Source organism: Rhinichthys klamathensis, unplaced genomic scaffold, assembly GCF_029890125.1.
Source record: "Rhinichthys klamathensis goyatoka isolate OS25496 unplaced genomic scaffold, OSU_Roscu_1.1 h1tg000149l_1, whole genome shotgun sequence".
Lineage (NCBI taxonomy): Eukaryota > Metazoa > Chordata > Actinopteri > Cypriniformes > Leuciscidae > Rhinichthys > Rhinichthys klamathensis.
The window spans coordinates 254,234-278,773 of NW_026606684.1; the positions used below are offsets into that span (position 1 = coordinate 254,234).

General features: G+C 38.0%; 1 protein-coding gene across 1 annotated transcript; it reads left to right on the plus strand.

Annotated features, from left to right (window-relative positions):
- Positions 1–2,250: 2,250 nt before the first annotated feature.
- Positions 2,251–9,684, plus strand: rps15a (ribosomal protein S15a). The gene is made up of 5 exons (XM_056258162.1): positions 2,251–2,334; positions 2,943–3,080; positions 3,177–3,256; positions 5,760–5,845; positions 9,555–9,684. The coding sequence occupies exons 2-5, from the start codon at positions 2,948–2,950 to the stop codon at positions 9,646–9,648; spliced, it is 393 nt and encodes a 130-aa protein (XP_056114137.1). The 5' UTR covers positions 2,251–2,334; positions 2,943–2,947; the 3' UTR covers positions 9,649–9,684.
- Positions 9,685–24,540: the final 14,856 nt, after the last annotated feature.

Sequence of the window (24,540 nt, forward strand, 5' to 3'; positions counted from 1 at the left end):
ATTTGTTCTTCTTCGTGAACTGATTCAAAAGATTCGTTCACTTGGAGGAATCAATAGCGTCACCAACTACCACACATGCGCTTTAAAAGTTTTGTGGTAAGCGCGCGAAAGCAACAAGAGCTTCTGGATCTACTGCAGCGCGCTATTGTTATACGCATTTTTTGTGAACATGCCGTCAAATGTAGAAATAAAAGCAGTTTTGCGTGACCTGCGTTACCTCACGCAGCGTGCAAAGGAGCTGAGCGGTACAGATGGGACTGTGATCCGTCAGCAGGACACGTTTTTCAAAGTGCCCGCAGGACGGCTGAAACTCAGGGACTTCCAGGATGGGACAGGGCAGTTGATCTTCTATGAGAGGCCAGATACAGAAGGACCCAAGCTGTCAAACTACTCCATAACTCCTACCAGCGACCCACAGGGGCTTGTCAAGGTTCTGACGGATGCACTGGGGCAAGTGGGGCAGGTGAAGAAGGAGAGGAGGCTGTACATGGTGGGACAGACCAGGGTGCATGTTGATTCTGTAGAGGGCCTGGGGGACTTCATGGAGCTTGAGGTGGTGATGAAAGAACACCAGAGCCGAGAAGAAGGAGTGACCATCGCAAACCAGCTGATGCTGGAGCTGGGAGTGAAGCAGGGGGATCTGATCGATGGCGCTTACATGGATCTCTTACTGAAGAACCAGCAAAATGGACATGCACCATAGACTCTGACCAGACAGATTTGTGGTCTACTGTGTGGGACTTAAAGCCTTCTATCAAAGATTATATGGCCCAAACAATGCTTACTCTGACATTAACATTTAAGTGACTCTTGTTTTTTTTTTTTTTTACCTTTATGCGTAGCTGCTCCTTTTGTACTGCTATACAAAATAAAAGCAGTCTGTTGAGATTATAAAGCATTATCTGAAATGATCAACAGAATAAACAATGTGCATGAATTATGTTTGGTCTGTTTTTGATGTTTTTCCAACCTCTAGTAGATGGCAGAAAATAGGACCATAGAAAATGTCAGGGCAAAAAATAAATAAAATTTAAAATGCTGCTGAGATCAGTTTGTCAAATTCAGAGGGGTAACTATTTGATTTCAAGGGCATTTTAGAAATTCACACACACACACACACACACACATATAGCCTATATATAAATGTATAGCCTAGATAGCAGCCGTGATCAAAAGTTTACATACACCTTGCAGCATCTAAAAATGTTAATTATTTTAACAAAACAAAAGGAGTCATACAAAATACGTTATTTTCTATTTAGTACTGTTCTATTTAGTTCTGTCCTGAATAAGATATTTTACAAAAGGTTCAAACATTCACTGATGCTACATAAGGAAACAGAGTCGGGCGGTAAAAACTTTTGAACAGGATGACAATGTCCAAATATATCCTATTTTGTTTAAAGGTCATATTTTTTTCATTAAGTACTGACCTTCGGAAGCTACAGAAGACACTTGCATGTGTTTCTCAGAAGACAGAATAAGTACAATTTACCTTGATCTTCAAATTCAAAAAGTTTTCACCCCCGGGCTCTTAATGCATCGTGTTTCATGAGCATCAGTGAATGTTTGAACCTTTTTTAATAGTTGTGCTTGAATCCCTCAGTGTGAAAAGATGGATCTCACAATTATACAGTCACTGCTGGAAAGGGTTCAAATATGCAAAACATGCAGGAAAATCAAAGAATTTGTGGGACCTGGAGGGTTTTTTTGAAGAACACTGGGCAGTTTGACTTCTCAGGACAAACAAGGGACCCAATAACAACCATCACAAAAAACAAACAAACAAAAAAACAGCCATGGATCATGGAAGGACACACAGCATTAAGAATTAAGGGCATGTAAAAACGGGGTCATTTTTATAAATTCAGCTATTTGTTTGGTCTTGTGGACTATATGTAAACATCTTTTATGTAAAATTCTTATTCAGGACAGCACTAAATAAAAAATAATATGGATTTTGTATGATCCCTCTTGTTAAAATAATAAACATTTTGCAGATTCTGCAAGGTTTGATCACGACCGTATTAAGCACTAGCTTAGATAGCAGAACATTTATAGTGCAGACAATTTTCTAAAAAAGCTGAATACTAGTGCATATAAGATTGCAATAAGTATTGACTAATAAAGAGAAAAAGCAAACAATTAAATTATGAAAATATTCTGTTCAGTTAATCACGTTTGTCAAAGAGGCGCTCCAAACAGTTAGGTGGCAGTACCGTTTAGATGATTAAACATGCAGACAGTCCTTCTGTGCTCTCGCGAGAGTACATATTTTCCCAAATTGCACCGCGCGCCCCTCTTCCTTCCTCTTTCCGCCATATTGCAGAACTGGTAAGGTTCAGGATTCCTACAATGCTTGAATAATCTGTTTAAAATCACGGACATCGTTGTGTATCAACAACAGCTAGACTGAAATATGTGTTTATGTGGAGCCTAAACGCCAGATTTTTGAGTCATTTGGTCAATCATGGCTATATAAACGCATATATTTCCCTGATATTCATGATTCGCCATCCTCCACCATTCAGTAGTGCATCTGCCCATGTTTCTGGGGGGCAGACACTAATAACCCGAGTCAAACCAAAGTCCTCAAGCAGTCCGGTGCCTTGTTTCTAATCCCAAATATATGCTGTATTTAAGTAGAAAGGTTTATTGTGAATCCAATCCAAGGTAGCTTAATTTGCTAACTAATTCACCCACTACCTAAGCGTTAAGCATTTCGCATAGTGTCGGAGAAAATTGTATACAGGTTTCATATAACTATATAACGAACCGAAAATGGTCGTTTTGTCTTTAACCTGCTTTGTCAAGGTCTACCTGTTTTTTAAAGTAACGTTAGAGGTTTGGCTTGTGAGAGTGGCGATGAGGCTGTTTAATGGATATATTAACTGAATAACGGATAAATGACACTTTTTTTCTTCTATTTTTTGTCTCCACAGGCATCATGGTGCGCATGAACGTTCTCGCTGATGCGCTGAAAAGCATCAACAATGCTGAGAAACGTGGGAAACGCCAGGTTCTCATCAGGCCCTGCTCTAAAGTTATAGTGCGCTTTCTTACTGTGATGATGAAGCATGGTGAGTTAATTCATGAGCCTTTCAGTGTCTTGTAAAGCAGATTCTGATGTTATATCTCATGAAACAAGCTGCTCAAGCTGGTTGTGATCTTTGCAGGTTATATTGGAGAATTTGAGATCATTGATGATCACCGAGCCGGGAAAATTGTTGTCAATCTCACAGGGAGGCTGAACAAGGTAAGTGTGGTTTAATAAACCTTCAATACATAGTCACAAAAAATGTCTAGAATTACACCATTAAGTATGAGAGACTTGTACTGTGTTGCATGTTTAGTGACAACTTCTTGCGTGGAGTGATCACAACCTACTATATTCACAGTGTAACACAACATGGAGTGCCTTATTGGTAGGGTTGGGTACCATTCACATTTTAACCGGTACATGAAATTCGGTGCTGTTACCCAGCGGTACCTTTTCTTGGTACTTTAGGCATGTTTACTTCTATAAATGACTGTTTCTTTACAGTTATTGAAGTGTTATTGACATTATGCCAGAGCTGCCTTGATGTCTGCCGTTGTATGTGATGTTTGTATATTCATAAAAACAACCATTTTAATAATAATAATAATAAAATCATTTCCATGAAATGTTTTGTTTTCCACAAAGTTTGTGTATTTTCTGGTAATCAAATGAAGACAAAAAACATTAATTTATTTTAATCATATGAAATTAAACAAACATTTGTCAAACAACATGCTGCACAACTGAGTGTTATACTGTTAAAATTAAAACATGGAGAAAAATTGTGATTATTCCTTAAAGTTTTGATAATTTATTATTATTAGTGTTTGTATTACATTCAGACGGATCTAAATTCAACTGTACAACATTAATATTTGTCAAGTTAAACCAAACTTTTATTTTGACGGGTTGCGTGTGAAGACCGTTGAGTTTCTGTGTGTTTTATTATGTCTATAGTTTTTCTTAAATGAAACTGTTAAATGCTGAGGAGCGGCTCTGGAGATGTTCATGCATTCATGTCCTCATATTGTGAGCGTGCTTCAGTGTATGTGTGTTAAATGAAACGGCATGTCTGCGCTAGGGGTGGGCGATATGAGCAAAAATTCATATCACGATATTTTTCACTGTCTGGAGTCGGACGATATCGATATTATATTGCGATATGAGGAAAAAAAATTGGAATCACATTTTAGAACACCTTAGTTAAATTACAAGCAAAATATGTATTTTATTTTAACCCAATAACTAGAAAAAGGTGAGGGATTTAATTGGAAATAGACCTGAAAAATCTTTTTTTAATGTGCCATTGTTTTTCTCAAAAAGTGCAAACGTGCAACATGAGGTAGGCCTGAATTCACTTATCTCTTTCCACTTTTTATTTTGCAGGGGTCAAAATAATTCCTTCGTTAATAATTCGTAAGATGAGTAACACTGGAGTTTGGTTTATTGAATACGTTATAATCAATAAATATGAAATAGTGTGAGGTTTGACACTTAGGCCTAATTGAAGACAACATTATGTTAACCGAGAAGGTTTTGTATACTGACCAAAAGAGATAATTTTATTGTTGTTTTTATTTATATTGTTGTCCATTTATCGAACTCCCATACCTCTTATATAGTAATTATATATTACTATGTATCAATTTACTTATGCTCGGACACACGCTGTCGCTCGCGGAGTTTGCTTCGCTTTTATCCAGTCTGGCGCCAGACAGGCATTATCTGGCGGCCGGTGTTGATTCTGTGGCGCACCGCCATGAATTAGTCTGTGTGGGAAACACTGGACTGTTACCATGCTCTCTGTGTTTGATTATTAATGCCCGTGCATCACGCGAGTTGGACACAAGAGGAAAAGGTTAAACGTTCAGTTCAGCCTCGATTTTGTATCGTCATTAGTAGTGTTAAAAGTTGTAAAGAGTACCAAATTGAACAAAACAATATAACTGCAAAATTTGAATTTATGAATATCTAACGGTATTCTCGGTATCGCAAAATCCATATCATGGTACAACATAATACCGGTAGTCACGTTCAGACCGGTATAGCGCCCACCCCTAGTCTGCGCCATTCAGTCACACAGACATGCAGGATTCATATTTAAATAGTCTTACTCTCTCGCCCAGATGCGTTCTCAGGTACTGAAATTTGCCACTGATTGATTTAATGTGAATCGGTACTCGGTAGTACCAATGTAATTCGGTCGGTGCCCTTAAAAGTACAGAGTTCGGTAACCAACCCCACTTATTGGTTCTATTAAATTATTTGAAAATATTAAAGTAATTTTTCATAAACTGTATGTGAATTCGTGAAGTGCCTTTTTCTGTAAGACGTTATAGTCCCTGACATGTAGGCACTATTGCACCCTGCCAAGGTTAGTTGTGTCTATGGGTTCTGCCCAGTGAAATGGACAGCAACTAGGTAAAATGGGTGTTTTGCTGTCACGGTTACTATATTTAAGCAATATGGTAGAAGAAATTGTGAATATAGACCCGGCTATCCTACATTGTTAGGTAAAACCCACAGCTGGTTTTAAAATTTAAAAGATATTTTTTAGAACATCATAATGACGAGCCTTATTGAATTGGTTCTATGGGTTCTGTATCATATAAATGGGTTCATATTACTTACTGATGTACTCTACCTTTTGCTACTGGTGTTTTATGTAAATGAAGTAGGAGTTATAGCACTTTTTCTGAACTTTTTATCTGTAATGCAGTGTGGCGTTATCAGCCCACGGTTCGATGTGCAGTTGAAGGATCTGGAGAAGTGGCAGAACAACCTTCTCCCGTCCAGACAGTTCGGGTGAGTAAATGCTTAGGTTTTTTTTTAGTTTTTTTGCATTTTACTGTTTTATATTAGCTTTATGCTGTCTTTCACAGGCTGTTTCCATCCGCTTAATTTTATGCGCGTCAGATAAAAAAAAAAAAAAATCAACAAGAAATCATATTCATAAACTACGATGGAAACATTTACAAAATAAATTCCTCAAAGCGCATCAAAAATGTCATATGACTGCAATGGGACGGCATAACTGGATCAAACAGTGGACCAATCTCGTTGGACAGCATCTCAAATGCTGTTTTAGTTCTGAAATGTCTGAGTAAAGTCGTCAAAGTGGTTCGGTGTAATTACCTGCCTCAAGATAACATGACCGCATTTGTTTCATCCGTGCGCTCTGAGGCGCAGGTAATAAAGAAAATGATAGGCTAAATGAAATTAAGTGGCTTCTATTGCAGCACCTTCCATTTTTCTTTGTGATATTTAGCACCAGTTTATCAAAGTGACGATTTTGCACTCTTCGACTCACTGTATGGAAACTTTGGTGCTTTATTTGCAAATGTTTCATGCGATATTCCATTTTTGCGCTCAAGTTAAATTCGTAACTTTGGTTAACAATGCTTGAATGTGAATATCTGACAAATACTGATCTGTTTGTTAAACCCAAACACGGAGAGGCATAGATTTATGAAATATCAAAATGGTAGATAAAAACTATTCCTTTTTTTGTGCCGTCACTAGGGTTGGGTATCGGTTGGGTTTTATCCGATACCAGTACCTACTCGGTATTTTTTAAACGGTTCCGGTGCTTAAACGGTTCTTGAAACAGTACTTAAGAAAACGAAACCGCACACACTTTATCAAAAAATAATACCCTTTTATTTACAGGGCCAAACTGGACACAACATTAACTTAAATCTTTAAACAATATAAATACAAATAATAATAAAACCAATATAAAATAAAAATCCACATTTACATAATATCAAATAAAACAATATTGTATCAAACAATGTAATAATACTGGAGATTAATAGAGATTACTAGCAGGCAGAGCTGCCAACTCTCACGCATTGACCGTGAGACTCACGCAATTGACCCTTTTCACACGCTCTCACGCATGCCACACATCCATTTTCTCACGCAGAGAAAAATCGCGGACAAAGAGGACACTGACACCGACAGACAAGGTTACTTTTGATATGGAACAAATCCACAGCTGTCAGATTCTGTCAATATTTTTAGGAGATTCACACAATAAATAACGTTTTGGCTCTTTGAAATGTGACAGATCGCTGTAGCGCGTCAGTTCAAACGGCATGTGAATGTGATACAGCAGCCTACAAATACAAATCCACTGCTTCTTAGCTTCGCATTGTTGAGTGAACATAAAAGAGAACATATCTGGTTACTGGTGTAACCTATGTTCTCTCAATAGGGAACGAGACGCTGCCAAGCTCCTTGCGCTGCCGACCAGCTTCCTTTTTCGGCAAAGAAATCTGAGGAGCAGATGGCGCGCGCGCGCCAACATAATATGACGACGTAAGTGCGTCGAGGCGGTGCCCGCGCCATCAGCCAATGAATTGGCTTGATTCTATATGGATTCAGACTATCGGCACACCCAGAGGGCGTTCTGACGCGTAATTTTACACGTGAAATGCAGCCAAACCTTGCGAGCAAGAGCGCGCATGCGAGACAGAAGAGACTGTGCGTGTGTGTGTGTGTGTGCCTAATTAAGTCAGGCACCGAAATCAGGCACCGAAATTGTCGTTCTTATTCGGTCTGGTTACTACCGTTTACGTCGGAACCGGTTCCCTATTGGCACCGAGTTTCGGTACCCAACCCTAGCCGTCACATTAATATTGTTAGAATTCTTAGTTGCAGCATTTGAACTTTTCCATGATTATTTGATTGGATTTTTTTTTAAGATAATCGGTAGTTATATGTAGAGTTTTCACAAAGTAAACTTGAGCTATAAATTTAATACAGTATAGTAACCTAGTATCAGGCTCTGTGACTTCGTTTGTATCAGAGCAGACTTATGCTGCATTCAGAAGTGATAAGTAGAACATTTCTGATAGCATGTGAAGTCATGATTACGAGTTCGAGTTCAATGCTTTGTTGTAGGAAAGAACAGTAATCATGAAGGACATCAGGTTCATTCTTGCCTATTTCTTGGGGAAATATTAAAGCCAAAATGTATTGAAGACATTTTCATTTCGAATAAAATGTAGTGTCACATTCGTTGACAAGCATTTAAACATACCGTGCTATCTAGATGGTCGGCTTGCTGACAATTCAGAAATTTTGGTCAAATACATGCTACTTTTGCTGTGTATAAAAAATATACAATGTTTCAAATGGTCATTCATGTATGTAAATATGCACTACACTAAAGAATACCAGTCACAGCAGCAATCGTTCTACCCTCCGTTTAAATGGGGCTGAATGATATGGAAAAAAATCTTCTCTCAGTATTTTTTGGCAGAATGGCGGTTTACGGTATCTGTATTTTCTACATTTCCCTTTTGGAAAAAACCCATATATGCTAGGGGTGTGAATCGTCACTGGTCTCACGATTCAGTTAATTTACGATTGTCTTCGATCTGATATCACGATGCGTTGCATCTTCACTTTTCAATATTACCGTACATGGCTACATTTGTCAATGAATACAAGCAGTCAGCTATATGAACTCCCTTTTTAAGTTAACTGCTCCAAGAAAGTGCACTTCCTGAATGCATCAAACACAACCTAAGTCTAAACACAGCAGACAACAGGACCATTTAGAACAAACACTAGTAATTACTAAAAGTGCATGAAACTGTCAAGTGTACTTAAGTAACAATGCACACACTTGAGCTCACACTTTTAAAATAGTGTGTGCATTTTTTATTACTCGCTTTTTTTCCATCCCCCTCCCCCATTTTACGCTAGCACGAGAAGTGCGTATGTGACGAACGATGTAAGAGAAACGTCAGTAGTGTATAATCGATTATGGTCTATTACTGCATCGCAATGTCGACAATTCTGCACCCCTATTGTATGGTGCCATAAGAATACACTTCTTTGGACTCCTATTCTATTGCGCTCCATCAGTTTGGTGCGCATGCTTGCGGTGACGCTCGTTCACTGTAGTCTGTGAAGTTAAGCAGAGACTAGCATAAGGCTTGTCCACTTCTGACAGCAAAATGGAAATATTTGCAAGACTTTCTAACATTTACAGATAGAGAATATGCCTATGAAATTAAAGTTCTGCACTGAGGAAAACGCGTCTTGCGCATTAAGCACCTGGCGCGAGGCAAATGCAAGAAAACTATACGCCTCAACTATCTTTTGAGTTTAATGTTTAAAAAAATTGGATTATTTTCATTTTTGTCTTTAATTGACAGATATCAGCATTATATTGGCTTTTTACCATTTGCACTAAGTCAGCGCTTAAAAAAATATCTGCGTTGGTCAACTATTCATAGTCATGTTTGATTTGAACTTTTGTTCATTATTTGTAACTGAATTGTCTTCTTGACCAACTAAAGGCTGGTTTTGCCCAAATTTGCTTACATTTGTCACAAATGATCCCTTTTCATTGCTTTGTGTTTATATTAAGATCTTGCAAATGCCAGTGATGCAGTGCAGAATCATCTAAACATCTGCCAGGGGAGAAATGTATTCAAAGGGCAGCACCGTCTTGGATAGCCTGGTAATGTTTTTTGTCTCTTTTTATTCTTTGCAGATTCATTGTTTTGACAACCTCAGCTGGCATCATGGACCACGAGGAGGCCAGACGGAAACACACAGGAGGAAAAATCCTTGGGTTCTTTTTCTAAACATGTAAAGTCACCAACAAATAAACAGTGGAAGATAAGTTGTATGTGTGCTTTGCTTTCTTAATGCATAACACGCTATGTTCTCAACACAGGAGCAAAAGAATCTCAAGACGTGATGCACACCGCAAGTGAAAACAATTGTTCTGCCAATTGTGTTGTGATTGACACTTGCATTTGGCTGGAAGTAGTACAATATTTAACTGTCAAAATGGATGCTGTCATAACACAAATGCAGATCTATTAGAAAGGCTTTCTCATTTACTCAGTTTCAGTGTTACTTCCAAACTGTAATACATTATAGATTACTTGTTACTGTTCTTTAAAGGTAATTCTTTACCGTACAATATTACTGTCTCAGAATTGTAATGCGTTACATTACTCCTGTATTACTTTTGAGTTACTTTCACCAAAATAACTACAGAAGTAGAACTTAACATTCTAAAATTTGACGTTCTTCTTGTCCTTATCTCTGACAAACTCGAAGTAATGCGCATACGTCCATCTCGCGAATGTACAGTCTTCTGCCATCTTCACCCATTAGCTGCTTTTCCACTGGCCAGCGTGAGCACAGGCTGAAATCATGACTCGCGGCACTCCTGTAAAACCCGCCCTTAACACGCCTTCACTGGACTATATCACACAATACAAAGGTACACCTGCAAGTAGGAGATGAATGAAATTAATTGCTATACAAAAATATATCAGAAGCTGTCATTTAGTCTTTATTTACAAACTTGGACACCACACGCGGCTATTGACTGACCACGAACAGGTAATGACAGTTTTCATTCGTTAATGTCTCGCTGTTTTTTTTCTTTTAACAATAACATTTTGGGCTAAAAGTGTTGTAACGCAAGCGTTACTAAACATGCACCGAGTAAAATATTGCTGAAAATTGATTAGTAATGCCTTACACTACTGTGTTACAGTAAAACGTAATAAGTTATTGTAATGCATTATTTTTGTAATGCGTTACTCCCAACACTGCTCAGTTTACAGTTCAAAAGCTTTAAAACTTTCCTGCTGGAATTTTAAGTTTGAGTGTTTAATGTCTGTTTTTCTGGGACCAGCACATATATGTGAAACTGACCTTTTAACAGAAAAGATGCAGTGACTTATCACTGGCTCTCAGTTTAACTTAGTGGCAATATTTCATGACTAGCAACTGGAAGAGGAATGAAATGAGTGTGTGTTAATGGGGTTCACATTGAAATGCACATTCCTTGGAGTATTCATGTCTCATCTTGACTAGACTGTGGTTTGGAGAGAGATGTTCAACTGTCAGCCTGTACGAGTTGGGAAAAAGTCCTCATGTACGTTGAGCATATGAAACAATTGGCACTTGCTTCAGAGTCGGGCTGTTTGGAGTTTAAAGGTCTCTAAATCGCAAATAGGTGTGGCGTTTCTGATGTTATGATTTGAAGGTATTAAATAGTTTTTCATAGTAATTGTGTTGGAGGATAAAAACATTCCTAGAACATTAATCAAGCTTATGTCACTCTTGACTTTCTGACTTTACATTAGAAGCTTGAAATATATTTTCATGGTTTTATTGAAAAAAATAATAATTAATGAACAACATTTAACTTCATAAAAGCTCACTACTGCTTATTGCTTGAATGAAATTCAGCGTCTTAGATGTTTTAGCTTTTGCAGCGAGCATTATTTTCTACATTTGCTCAGATCTACCAGCAGGAGGCACTCTGCTGCTTTGTTGCTTGATACATGGGACTCCATTGTCATGTCGGCAAGGCAAGTTTATTTATATAGCACATTTCAAACACTGGTAATTCAAAGTGCTTTACACAAAGGAATTAAAATCAAATGGATGCAGAAAAGAGTAGGTAGTCCTCATTTTATGACAGACTGACAACAATTATTTGGGCTCTTGCAGTAAGAAGCATTTGCCACTCATTATTTCCATGAACCAACATTGTCTTGATAAAGTTCAAAAGAACTTTACATGAATGTAGTTGGTCAAAGTCTTGGTCAGACTACTAGCGTGCTGTTAAAAAATAGTGTCAAATAAAAAATGTTAAGCGCTGATCTGATCAGTTAGCGTTAGGTAATTAGATTTGTTATCTGGAAAAAAATAGCTATTTGAGAAAATACTGTACTAACATTACTGTAGATAGAAATACTATTCTAGACATGAGTACCCATCACTAAGCATCTGTGAGCATTGCCTGTTCTGTCTAGCAGCTGGATTCCTTCCTGCCATGACAACCAGCTTACTGTCTGTTTCGGTCTTTTTCTATACCTTTCAGTCTCACCTGCCTTTGCTGTGAAAACTGTTCTTCTCCGAAGGAAGCTATGTTGGAAGCAGGTGCTTATTTTCTGATAATCCGAGTACCAGTATATAGTTAATACTGAGTTTATTTCTGAGATTTGGAGTGCATGGGCTTAACTTGTAAATCAAATTGAGGTATTTATGATTTACTGGGAAAACAGGTCAGCAACTACGTCTACATTTATTCTTGCAAACCGAATATTTTGAGGAAAAAGTTTTTTGAAACCAAATGATTAAGAAGTTTCAACTCTGCATGGCTGAAAATGTACCGTTTCAAAGCTGCTGACTTATAATGCCACAAAACAGCCAGTTTGTATTAAATGCAGCCACCATTTCTTCCTCCTGGGCATCTATAATAACTTTTCCTTCAAGTATGGAAGCTGTAATATCAGATGTGAAGACAGTAATCAGGTCCAGGCCATTGCCCCTGCTGGCTAAGGGCTTCTTTGATGACTGTGGGTGTTCAGGCCCATTTGGTCGTGCGTTTCTGTGTGACGGGACCTTCTCTGTGGGCTGATGGGGTAGTGCGTTGAATCTCACAGATGCCACTGGTGTAATGTGCAGCAGCCTATATGGTTGTTCTTTTGACTGGGCTCCTCTGTAGTGCCTTAATGGTGTTTCACAATCTCCTGCTGATGCAGAAGTGAACAGTCTGCTCAAAACACTTCAGTCACTATTTAACACCCATAATTACATCATTAGTCAAACATAATGCTCTGATTAAAGTGACATTTCCCTGATTCATATCCTCTGTGCATACATTAGATGTAATAAAAAAAAAAAAGAAGCACAGCTTAGGTAGTTCACTTCTGAACCAGAGTCCGTTGCATGAGCAAATGTTTACATGAATTTAAAAGTTTGCTCATTCTATTAACATAGAGAATGATGCCTTATTATGTTTTAAGGAAGTTAGTTGCCTGTCCTTCATAGCATCCCTTAAAGAAGTTCATAGTAGTTTTGTAAGTAAACAACAACAACAAAAATGTCAGTATAGTTTGCTTAAACATGCATCTTTTTCTTTAGGCTCTTTCACATGAGAAAAAGTTAAAACAAATCAATAGTTTCATGAATAGGCCTTTTGTGGGCATAGAATAAGTCTTAGACCTTTGAGTTCAGCTCATGAAAAATGGGGGCAAAAACAAAAGTGTTGCGTTTATAATTTTGTTCAGTGTATATGAATTACAGAATTATAATGGTCAATAAATGATTGAATTTCTTTTTAAAATTTAGTTTCCCTCTTCTATTCCCTTTTCTAAATAATAATAAAAAAGAAAACAATTTTTTTTAACAAAATATTAAAAATGCATAAAAGGTTATTGTAATAATATGGTATGGAACAATAATCTTTTAAGACAAAATTATTATAATCATTATAATTCTATTAGTAGTGCCTCATTATGCGCCTTCTGAAGTTTTCAGTCTATAATCACTGGCCAAATGTCATACAGTAACTATAGCTGTTGAATAGATGGTTAAAAACACAACTTGCAGAGTAGGAGATTCCATTCAAATGACACATGTCTATTAGTAACGTGTAATCTTATGCATTTTATACTGTTTAGGTGTGTTGGAATGCCTTACTGCAGAAAGCACATTGTTGCTTTCATGCCATAGAACGGAAATGATAGGAGTTAATTGCACTCAATGCAGAGTGTACTTTCAAGGAAAACCCAGACAAAGGAGAAGATTGTAGCAGATAGACAGAGCCTGCTGACAGTGACAACACAACTAGTAATTAAAACGATGCAACAGAGAGGAAGAAACAGAAAGTGGTGGGCAGCCTGGGGCTTGAGCACAAACAGGCACTGTAAATAGATGGCTCCGCTGTAGCGCTCACTCCATCTCAGACTTCCTAATAGGTGCTTTTCAGCAACTTACCAAGAAATGTTATCAAAACACTCTATCAAGGAAACAAGAAACTGGCTTAAACCGTGTTGCCTTGCCTGACTCCTCCATTTTAGAACCTGACCATGTACCACTATTCAGTGTCCTAAAATGGGAGAAGAGGTTTAGGAAGGCCACAGACTGAATCTGGTTAATGCAGCTTTTCTTTTTCACAATTCACCATTTTCGCAATGTCACAATGAAACTAAAGTAGCGACAGACTGTTTTGTTTTTTCACATATTGTGATATAGATCCGATTGTAGTGGATTGTCGAAAAAGAAAAGAAATGTAGCGTGTGACTTGGTTCTATGGGTTGTTGATTGGAGGGAGAAATTAAGATCTTTCAGTCAATTGTACGAAAGTGGCGGGATTTATATGAAACAAACTCTTTGGAGAAGTCTGTCATTCCATGGAAAGACATTTTGATTGAAATTTACATCCTCCAAAATTTAAACATGCATGGATGAATCATTCACAATAAGATTAATAGCATGCATTTAGAAAATTAATTTTCATTCCATGCAGACTTTATAACTTGAATGCAAAAACATTAAAGTTATGTCATTATTTATTCAACCATATGTTGTTCCAAACCCTTATGACTGTCATTCTGGAACCAAAAGGTGCATTATTTTCCAATATATGAAAGTGAATGGAGACTGGAGCTGTCAAGCTCCAAAATCAAAGAAAGGCACAATGGGAGAATGAGAATGTGGTTCATACGACCACTATATTCCAAGTCTTCTGAAGTCATACAATATAACTTTATGTAAGACATCTGAGATCTCCTTGACACGTTGACCAAATAAGTAGCAAAGTCTAATTCAATCATCAATGAATTGTTTTACAAAACCAGTCTAAATGATTTGTGCACAAAACTGGTTCTCAGGTTCTGCTTGCAAGTACAGATCTGGTTGCAATGAAGTATTCATACATTATCAGTGAATAAAGACTTACATTTTGGTCTGTTCATCACATAAAGCTACTGTATGATTTCATAAGACTACTTTTAAGATAATTTTACTCTGATTTTATCTCCATTTTGAAGCTTAATATGGAAAAAATGGGCCTATTTCTCCATATAGCGTTCCACAGAAGAAAAAAAATCACTTGAGTTAATAAATCATGAATTTTACTTTTCGGGTGAACTAATCCTGTAAAGGTCAGTCATAAATCAGTCAATCGCTGTTTTCTCTTTATCCCATTTAGCATAGCAGTACCTCTCAGAGCGTGATGAGAGAGCAAGCGTCCTGTAGAGACCAAGCAGAGGACAGAAGGCCGGCCCTCCTGCCTGTCAGAGAACCATATTGTCTGCATTAGCTGAAATGGCCGGTTTGGCCGGGCCAAGCACGGAGCTGATGAGTCAATTAGCACAATGGCAGTGGAAGGGCAGCCGACCCTCCTGTTCAGCGCAGAGAGGTTGAAACCAAACCAGGAGCTTATCATCATCATTTACGAATGAATCCAGATGAGGTGTCATTTTGTATGATGCTGGAGGTAAGAATGAATGAGCGTTAGCCGTGCTGAGCTGTGAGGAGAGCTGTTTACAGAGGCAGAGGGCCCGTCTGGACTCAAGGTGATGTTCAGGACGTGGACAGACTGCGAGAGCTGAACAGAGTGTGCTCTGTGGACTTCAGAAAACGCTGGTAAGGAGTTGTTTTTCTGAGAGAGGCATGTGAGTAAACAACCCCTCGCCATCGAACACTCAAAGACTTTGACAGTTTGTTTCAAATGGATTTTTGTCTTGAAGAAGGCATTTGTGGTCCATAGTTGTGAAAAATAGGCTTCAAGGGACTGAGAACAAGATAATGCTGTTTTATGAGCAGGTCCCAGCATTACAAAACTCTCCCTTCATCTCTTAGACGGATCATACTCTCCCTAAATCAAACATCATCCACTGAAGAAAAAAACAAAAACATGGCTGGATTACTTTTAAAGGGATACTTCACTATAAAATCAAAACTCTGTCATCATTTACTCACTCTCATGTGGTTCCAAACCTGTATGACTTTCTTTATTTTGCAGGACACAAAAGAAAATATTTTGAAGAACATTAGAGATACAGGATTGGACCCCATTGACTTTCATTCTATGAAAAAAAAAAAAAAAAATGGAGACATTTTTTTTTAGAATACCTTCTTTTGTTTTTCTCAAGAAGATAATACGCATATAGATTTGTAACGACATGAAAGTGAGTAAATGATGACAGAATGTTATTTTTAAGTGACTATTCCTTTAGAAACCCTCCAAAACAAATCTTGGCTTTGGTATGTTAGCAAGCTAATATAGTTCAATTAAATATTTGCGGAAATCAGTTATCTTTTTTTTTCAGCCCCATCAATGGAAAAATAGTGTTTCGCCACAACATCTACCAGCAAGAATTAGCTGGAACATACTAAATAGCCAAACACAGACCCGTTGGTTTGATCTATGCTGTGAGGCACTTTTCATGAAGTTTATCCAAAGGATGGAGTTCTTCAGCTGAGAGCTTGGGGGCAGTAGCGGCTTTCCTAATATTAACAGTAGTGTGACACAAAGCCAGCTCATCATGTATCAGTGCTCTCTAGCCATGTTTGAAAGGCTTAAAACCCCAATTAAGATTGGTCTGGCTGATAACGGAATTAGCTTTGTAATGTCGGAATGGGCCAAAGTGAGTCTTGAAAGTGTTGATCAAATGCATTCGTTATCAAACCATCTGCTGCTCTTAGATTCCGATGAATGAATAAATATTGATTAAAATGTCAATCAGGTGAACCTAGGTATCTGTTTAAATACTTATTAAAGGCTGTGTCGATAGGAAACTGCATCCTGCACTGCTTTGGCATAATGTATGGCTGAAGGTGGAATGGATCTAATAGCTGTGTGTGTATCTATACTGAACAATTATACTGCTCCAAAAGTGGTAGAGCCAGAGGGGTCTCCAGCACTTACACAGCACCTCTGATATCTGATTGGCCACCCCGGTTGCCACCCCAAAATTTAATTCTCTACATCCATTTCATTTATTTTTGAAAGAATTTATTTTGATGTGCTGTGGCGCATGAACCATATCTTTTTGAGTGAAATTTCATTAAAAAAGATCCAGTCTGTTGTCAATAGTGTCACGAAGTATGAAGCACAGATCTCACTGAAGTCACAGCAAATTTGCTGTAGCCTACAACGTTAAATGTGACCGCACCCTAAAGAATTTCACCTACAAAATTTTTCTGAACAACGGTAAATGTGACCGCAAATGATTTCACCTACGAAAATTTGCTGAACAACGGTAAATGTGACCACACCCTAGAGGATTTCACCTACGAAAATTTACTGAACAACAATGATTGTGACCGCACCCTAAAGGATTTCACCAACTAGGCTCCATTTCGCCAGTCATTTTCCAGTACTTTTTGCAAAAGCCCTAGAACCATTAAAGGGGTGGTTGATTATGATTTTACTTTTCTAACTTTAGTTAGTGTGTAATGTTGTTGTTTAAGCATAAACAACATCTGGAAAGTTACAATGCTCAAAGTTCAAAGCAAAGGGAGATATTTTCTTTTAAAGAAATTGCTTTTTAAGGACTACAACAAACGGCTGGTAGGGACTACAGGACATTCCTCCCGGGTTAGTAACATCACCAAGCCTAAAATTTACATAAACACGCGGGAACACGATTTATAATTATCATGACAGAATATGCAAATCAATGACTAGAAGATAAACCTAAGCTACATAAATTCATCCACTAACCATTCAGAAATGTCCTTTTGCATGTTGTCACTTCTTGAGTCTCTCCATCATTGTCTGACTCCGGTTTGAACATAAAAGGCTAAAAGTGTTTGAAATTTTAATTGCATGTCTGTGTGAGGTAAAAGCATAGACAGTAAAAGAAATGGACACAGCGACCCCGTTGATTTCAACGGAGAGAGTTGAAGCCCAACATGGGCACTCACTTCCTGATAGCCAAGCGCACTGCGCAGGCTCAAACTGAGCTTGACGACGTAGAGGTCACGTGAGCAACCGTTCTGACCTTCTAGTAGCTGTGCCGGGACAAATCTGAATTGAAATCTGAAACAAATCTGTTGTTGAAATATTTTGTCCCGTTGCTTTTATGAACTCTATGGGCTTCTCCCTTGACTTTATGCCTCCATGTCCACCCGATTGCCTCATAGACAGTAAACGATTGCCTACGAGCTTCTACTTCTGTCTGTACGGTAATTTCTCTACTGTGCGACAGAGCGTTTCGTGGTTATGACGCAATCGTTAGCCTATTTTTACAAGAATGGCTTCTACGGGGCCATAACGTAAGATACAAGGTAATGGAGCATTTTATACATTGTCGTGTTTCTTAAGAAATAAATAATGGACAAATGGAGTCTTTGGACGCCTCAGATGTAAAGTTATTCGCTGTCAAAGTGATGCCAAAATGAATGGGAGTCAATGGGATGCTAACAGCAGGTGATAGCCAGCTACAATGGCGGCCCCCGGAGGCAGCTTCAACTTCCGGCTGATGGATTACCCCCTTGGGTAAAAGGACACAAGCAGTTGAAGCTCCGCCCTCTTTGCCGGGAGCAGCAGCTCATTTGCATATAAAGGGACAGACACAAAAACAGTGCATTTTTGCTCACCCTCAAAATTTTAGCATGCTATATAAAAATATCTGTGGGGTATTTTGAGTTAAAACTTCACATACACACTCTGGGGACATCAAAGACTTATTTTACATCTTGTGAAAAGGGCATTATACCACCCCTTTAAAGAACCATTGAAGATAAGAACCATTAAAGGTCCCGTTCTTCATGTTTTTTTGAAGCTTTGATTGTGTTTACAGTGTGCAATATAACATGTGTTCATGTTTCGCGTGTAAAAAAACACAGTATTTTTCACACAATTTACTTATCTGTATACCGCTGTTTTCACTGTCCAAAAAACGGCCTGATGACTTCCTTGTTCTATTAAGTCCCTCCTTCAGAAATACGTAGCGAGTTCTGATTGTGCCAGCGGTTCCTGTGTTGTGATTCGACAGCAGCTTATCGCACATTGCCCGGAAAGGTCACGCCTCTTACCATAAATTGGAGATGCATGCGCAGCTGAAGTGCTTCTTCTCCGTGGGAGCGCAACAAGACCACGCCCCCTTTTTTTGTGTATTCCTGTGGGCGGAGATGAGTCAAAAAACTGTTCTAGTTACGTCATTAAAAAAGGAAGGGATGTAGTCCAAACCGGCCGTTCGCTGTATGCTTTGAAAGGGGACTTCTGTTAAATAAAATATTTCGCTTGGCATTGAACTTTGAGCTTTATAATTTTACAGGTATTATTTATGCTCTAACAGCAACATTACACACTAATTAAAGTTTGAAAAATGGAATCGCGAAGAACGGGACCTTTAAAGAACCAGAACCGTTAAGAGGAAGCAGGAACCAAACAGGAATGCTACTATTCTCATGCCCCAAATAATTTTATTATGTAAAATAAAAGAGAGAGAGAGACATTTCAGTGATACGGGAGACACAAATCTACCATAGCTATCCGATTGTTAAGTCTAATGTCCCACGTCACCATTTTAGGGTCGAAATGCTATAAGATCCCCCCAGAAAATGGTGCTAATATACACTCTTGGTGTACTACTACCCATAAATCTTGATAAAATAACCTTTATCTCATCTCTGTACTAATATCTCAGTTGGCCAGACAGTGATTAATCTTTTCTGAATCATTAAAATATTGGTATACATCATGAGCTTGGAGACTGTATTGTCCTCTGAAAGTTTGTAAGGTTTGCTATAAATGAATAGTTATCGTAAACGGCTATTGAAAAAGTCATTATATAAAAATATTTGACCACAGAATGTGACTGACCAATCAAAAGAAATGTCTTTTTTCCCTTGTATTTAGTAATGCATTTCCTCCTTACTTGATCACACAATTCTGTTTCTCATTTAAAAGGTCCCCTCCAGAATAGCCATATTCCTGCTCGGATGCGTGAAAGCTGAATGATTGAATGGATGATTGTGTTCACGCAGTATCAGATGTATCTCCTAGGGGCTGTTTGTGTATTTGTGTTTACTCTCTCAGGCAGCTGCTCTGACTTCACTTCCCCTATCGGTGCCCCTGCGTTCAGACAGTAGAGCGACTCTAAGCCCTTCTAGCGTCCTATGGTTTTCTATTTACAAGCCAACAGTTCTGTACAGCTGATACACTGGAGATCACGTTTCACTGATGCCGTCTAAGGCCCAAGTAATTAACGTAATCTAAACCCACGCTGCCGAAGGAGAGGAGTCTGTAAATATTATCGCTGCATGGGAAAGAAGGACGTAGGGACTAAGGCAGGGTTGTGTGTGTAGGCCAGCTCGCCTCTCATTGGTGAGTTCTGAACTTCTGTATTGACTTGATTAGTTACTAATTAAAAAGTTGACTGGCTGGCTGGGCCGAGGGAGATGACTTCATTAGCAGGGTCTCAGAGAGTGTAATTTTCCTTGTTCATTCACACATCTCCTTGGCAGCAGGCAAACAGGAGAGAGATGATCTCTCCAACAGGATCAACCAAGGGCACACTGAAAGATCAGTCAGGGATGATTGGTTTGCGCTAAGCTACTAGGTTTTTGTTCTTATTTTCAGAAAAATGTGATTGGTTCTTGCTTTGTCAAATGTTACAACCACAAATCTAGGGTGTTTTGAGCAGTTTTTAGTAGTTGCTTTGCAAATGATAGGGTGTTCTGGAGGGTTACTTACTAGCCAAAGTCTAAAGAGCCCACATTCAAGTCTAGATACGACTCAGGTCCATCTTTTAATATTGCTGTTGTTGTGTTTTGCTGTTTTATTATAGACCAGGTGAATATTATTACTAATAACATGCTTCTACAGTGACCCATAGATTCACAAAACAACAAAATGTAAAAAGCAAGTTAAAATTGACAACACAACTAAATTAATCCTCAACACAATCAATATGCTCTTGATCACTATAGGGGCTTATCAAATAATTTCATAAAAAAGTACAGAACTTTTGGTGTGTTCAGTTGCTCCTAGGACGTTCTTGTTCAGTCATAACGACGTCAGGTATGTTCAAATCAGTTTGGTTAGAGCAAGATGGTGATGTTGTAATTTTTTGTACAAAATTACCTCCACAAAATGAAAAATAAAGAAGGCTCATCAGGTGTGTTTTTAATTTATGAAGGTGCTTAAAACTGAATTGTTATATATTTTATCGCAAGTATACAATACTATCATATTTTGTACATACAACTTAGCGAGTTTTAGTGTAAATGCAAAAAAATATAATTCATTCAACATTAATTTCAATAAATTTACGCCAATACAGATAATGCATCCATTGCATCCGTCATGTTTTCTCATGGACGTGCCCCCAACTCGTAAACTCAAGGCTCAAAGAAAATAACCCACTCGTAATTACAACATTATAGTGCCTTCATAAAAACGATCTTTCTTACATTTGAACTCACTATTAGCATGGCACAAACATATCATCCAGTAAGTAAATCTATTACAGACATTCAGTTTACTCACATTGGGAATATCTTGCTGTGTAATGCCAGAAAGTTTTAGAAATGTTTAAATGAATGGTTTAGTAACATGCATTTGTCTGATGAATCTGCACAGTAAAAGTCAATAATATCTCAGTAGAGCAATTATGGGTGACTTTTTTTAATTCTCTGTACTTTTAGCACTCTTGCCAAGAAACATTGCTTTGCTAAGGTCCCAATGTCTTCACTGCATGCTGTATTGACCAGGTACTGTTCTTTTAACATCTCTCTGCAAGTCCACAAGCCTGCTTGACTGCGCAGATCTGGCTTTTCTGGGAAAGAGATGAGCCCAAAGTAGGATCTATGCTTCAGCAGCTGGTTCTGTTATCTCTGCGCTGCTCTCTCCCTCAATGCCGCCCCTGGCATCTCTACATCTCTGCAGATGACACTGCTGGGAATTGCTATCAAACCTCCCAGATGCCAGCGTGTTTATCATTAGCTTGAGTTGGGAAAGTGAGACTATTGTCGTGGAACTGTTTCACATGAGAAGGTATAAGAGCAGCTGCTAAAGGCATAGCCAGACGTGCAGTGCCCAGACACACTCCCTTCCAGCCCATTTGCATCTATTCTACAGCTTGAGTTTGCAGCTGTAGCCAATGATTGTAGTGTGTGTATATTTGAGGCAAATATAGGCCTCCCTCAACAAACATGTAGTGCTTTTATGCTTGGATGAGCATCCTCACATATTTGACTTCATTATTGAATTTCATTTAACCTGATGAAAAAACAATGTATAAGCAAACAATGGGGTGCACTCTTCAAACAGCTGGGCGGGTACACTGAGGCCTCAGAGGGGATCCATATGATCACACTGTAGAAGGAGGGCAGCCGTTAAAGCTGCAGTCCGTTGTTTTTTGGGGGTTAAAAATTATCCAAAATACATATTTGAGAAAATACATAACCAGCCAGTGTTCAACACTATCGGCTTGCCTTAGCTCGATTCAAAGCGGTAAGCTTGTAATAATGTTTTTAATTCCAGTGGTACTGGTGGATTTCCGCGGGAGGTTCGAGCATGTCTTTGCGTCATTACGTCACATCTGTACACATAAAGAAGGAGTCTCGGCTAGTCGACTCGGCTATATTGGATATTGTGAGGATGCTGGAGGTGGAGAATTATAGCTTTTTCTCACAGCACTTGATATAATTAAACATCAATTTGATGGCGGATCCAGAAAGGTTAAAATGACAATCACCAGTGACAACTAGAGATTCACCCGCTGTAAAATGCAAAAGACTTCAGGGACTTATACAGAAAAAAAGAGACTGCAACGAACCGGCCCATGCGAGAACAAGGATACATATTGGAAGGACATTACATGTAGTCACGCAATGCTGACGTTGTTAGCATTAACAATTTGAGAACAAAGTATAATTTGCACGGTTTTGCGTGAAATGATAAGCGATTTTTAGATTTAATCAGCACGATTTACTGCAATGTCAGAACCAGAACAAAAATGGATGTTTCTTAATTGTTCAGGTGACATTTCCCGGTGAAAATTATTATATTGGTCATACTTCCAAAAAGAATAATCTGTGATTCTGAATGCCAGTATCCACACCGGCGCGGTGACTGACAGCCTCACAGTCTCCTCAAACATTGTGTTCATCCGCACTGTGCCGTGCCGAAGTACAACTCACGTAAAGTTGATAATTCCGCGAATGACTGTAATTGCAGATTTCTAACAGAGATGGCGTCAAAGAGGAAAAACTGCGGACTGCAGCTTTAAGTTAATTTAGGATTGTTGGATAATTTAATTAAATTTCATTTCCATGCTCATTTCAAAAGAAAATCAAATTAAGGCAGTAGGCTATATAGATTAAGCTATTTTTTTATTGCTGAATGTTCTGTAGAAATACAGAAAGAATGACACTGTTACAAAATTGTTACAGTATAAGCAAAACACATACATGAATATATATGAAAACAAACGTTGGGGTTAGTATACTTTTTTTTTTTTTATATTTTTTAAAGAAGGCTAGATTTATTTGATTAAAAATACAGTAAAACAACAATATTGTAAAATATTGATTATATTTAATATTTTAACATTTAATATATTTTTAAAATGTAATCTATTCCTGTGATGGCAAATTTAAGGCAAATCCATTTTAAGGCATCCTTGTTGAATAAAAATAATAATTTCTTTAAAATAAATCTGACCTCAAACTTTTGAATGATATATATATATATATTTATATATATTATTTTAAAAATGTAATTTATTCCTGTGATGGCAAATTTAAGGCAAATCCAATTTAAGGCATCCTTATTGAATAAAAATAATAATTTCTTTAAAATAAATCTGACCTCAAACTTTTGAATGATATATATATATATATATATATATATATATATATATATATATATATATATATATATATATTATCTATCCATTCTACAGTACTGGCCCTGGCTTTAACCGTTTTACATTTCTTATCATTTATTGTCCCATCTATCAAAAGAAATCATATTTGAAGTAAAGGACTTTAATAGCCATGCTATATCACTCATCGTACAGGTCACACTGGGGTCAGCAATAAGTTATCCATTATGTGGCCGCCCTCCTGGTCAATATTTGAGTGGTTTGTATTTTTATTTTTTAAGTAGAGGCCCTTTGACTCCAACAGTGATATGTGAAACAGCAGGGCTCCTTTTCCTGTTGTTATGCTGATGCGGTGGCATCCCTGGACTGCTGTTCCCACATTTAATGCAGGTCTGAGATTGAGTCAGTCAGAGTCATGGTTATCTCAGCCACCTGTCTCATAACGACACTGAGGGGAGGCTCATATGAGGCCCTGGCACAGCAGCAGGTAATTATGCTGCCATAACAGGTGACTTGTAGCAGATTGAGGCAGTGATGTGCTGTGTGTGTGCTCGTGCATTCATGTGCAAATCTGCGTTTTTTTCTTCAGTACTCTGCAGGGCAGGTGTCGCAGTGGATCCTGGTAATGCTAGACAAGCATTTTCCTTATCGACAGAAGTCTGAAATAACTGGACATTATGCCTTTTGTAGCACAGTTCCCTCTCTGTATTTATTTTAAAATAATACCAATGTAATATAGTATTAGTAAGATTAATACAACTTTTTAGAGAATTGATTTTTTTTTTCAATTTGGTGAGAGCATTAGTGAGAGTGCAGAAAGAAAAGATCTTTTCATTCACGATAAACAGACTGCGGTCATCTCCTCAATGCTCA